The 958-nt window shown below is 60.4% G+C and overlaps 1 protein-coding gene across 2 annotated transcripts in view; it reads right to left on the bottom strand.

Annotated features, from left to right (window-relative positions):
* The window catches only part of MVB12A (multivesicular body subunit 12A), a 3,587-nt gene extending 2,629 nt beyond the window's left edge, over nt 1-958 (bottom strand). Inside the window, exons 1-3 of one of the 2 annotated variants that reach the window (XM_025043848.1) lie at nt 767-958; nt 579-677; nt 353-449 (exon numbers count right to left, since the gene is read on the bottom strand). In XM_025043848.1, the coding sequence (XP_024899616.1) occupies nt 353-449; nt 579-677; nt 767-850 (280 nt within the window). In that variant the 5' untranslated portion in view covers nt 851-958. The remainder of the gene's footprint in view (nt 1-352; nt 450-578; nt 678-766) is intronic. The other variant, XM_006904280.3, reaches the window with a different exon arrangement.

Raw genomic sequence — 958 nt, 5'->3', positions numbered from 1 at the left:
AGGGAAAGGGTGCTCCAAGCAGAGGAATCGGAGTGTGCAAAAGCCTAGAAATGAAAAAAGAAAACTACGCGTGGTTCAGAAAATGTAGCAGTAACAGCAATAAAACAGGTCGCAATTGTTACTCTAGTACAGACTGTGCCAATTGCACATTTTTACGCAGGGCAGGGTCCGTCACTCCGCCCTAGAAAAGGGCTCTGAGTCCTCAGCCAACCCTGTCATCACCCAGTGCATTGAGGGAGCGGCGGAGACTCAGAAATCACGCGCCTGTTGTCCCTCCACCCCACTTCCAGGTCCTCCACGCAGGGACGCAAACGTGCCCTCCACCACCCCCAGCTTTCGACGCGGGCCTCACTGGAGTCCAGGGGGTCGCAGACCGGGGAGAAGCCCGGCGGGAGGGGGCTCTTGTCTACCAGGATCTGGATATCGGCCACCACGTTCTCCTGCGGATTCTGGGGGAGCGGGGTGGGGAATACAGGGAGAGTCACTCAGCTGCGGGGACGACGCGCCTGGCATAGGGCCCGGCGAATGAACGGGGGAGTGGGCGGACCCTGGGGATCCCAGAGATGGGCACTCCTTACCTCCAAATTGCCCAAGGTACTGAGACACAGGAAGTAACCAGATTTCTGTGCGAAGCTCTTGCCGAAACTGGCGGGCGCTCCCTCCACGGTGCAAGAGATCTACAGCGGGACGCGGGTCAGCGCCAGGCTCCTGCCCTACTGCAGCAACCCCTGCCCCCATTCAATCCCCGCCCCCCGATGCCGCTCACCGCACTGAATCCCCGCGGCGGAGCCGCCGAGGCTGACGACCAGACCAGGCCAGTCAGGGGCGCCGCGTCGTGCCCGAGATCCATAGTCCGATCCAAGCGCCAAAGTGGATGAACCGCCTTGGATTTCTGAAACGCTGTCAGACGACCGAGTTCGGGCAGGAGTTCGAACTACAACTCCCAGACAGCTTTGCG

Source organism: Pteropus alecto, unplaced genomic scaffold, assembly GCF_000325575.1.
Source record: "Pteropus alecto unplaced genomic scaffold, ASM32557v1 scaffold160, whole genome shotgun sequence".
NCBI lineage: Eukaryota > Metazoa > Chordata > Mammalia > Chiroptera > Pteropodidae > Pteropus > Pteropus alecto.
This window is presented reverse-complemented; position numbering and strand designations above follow the sequence as displayed.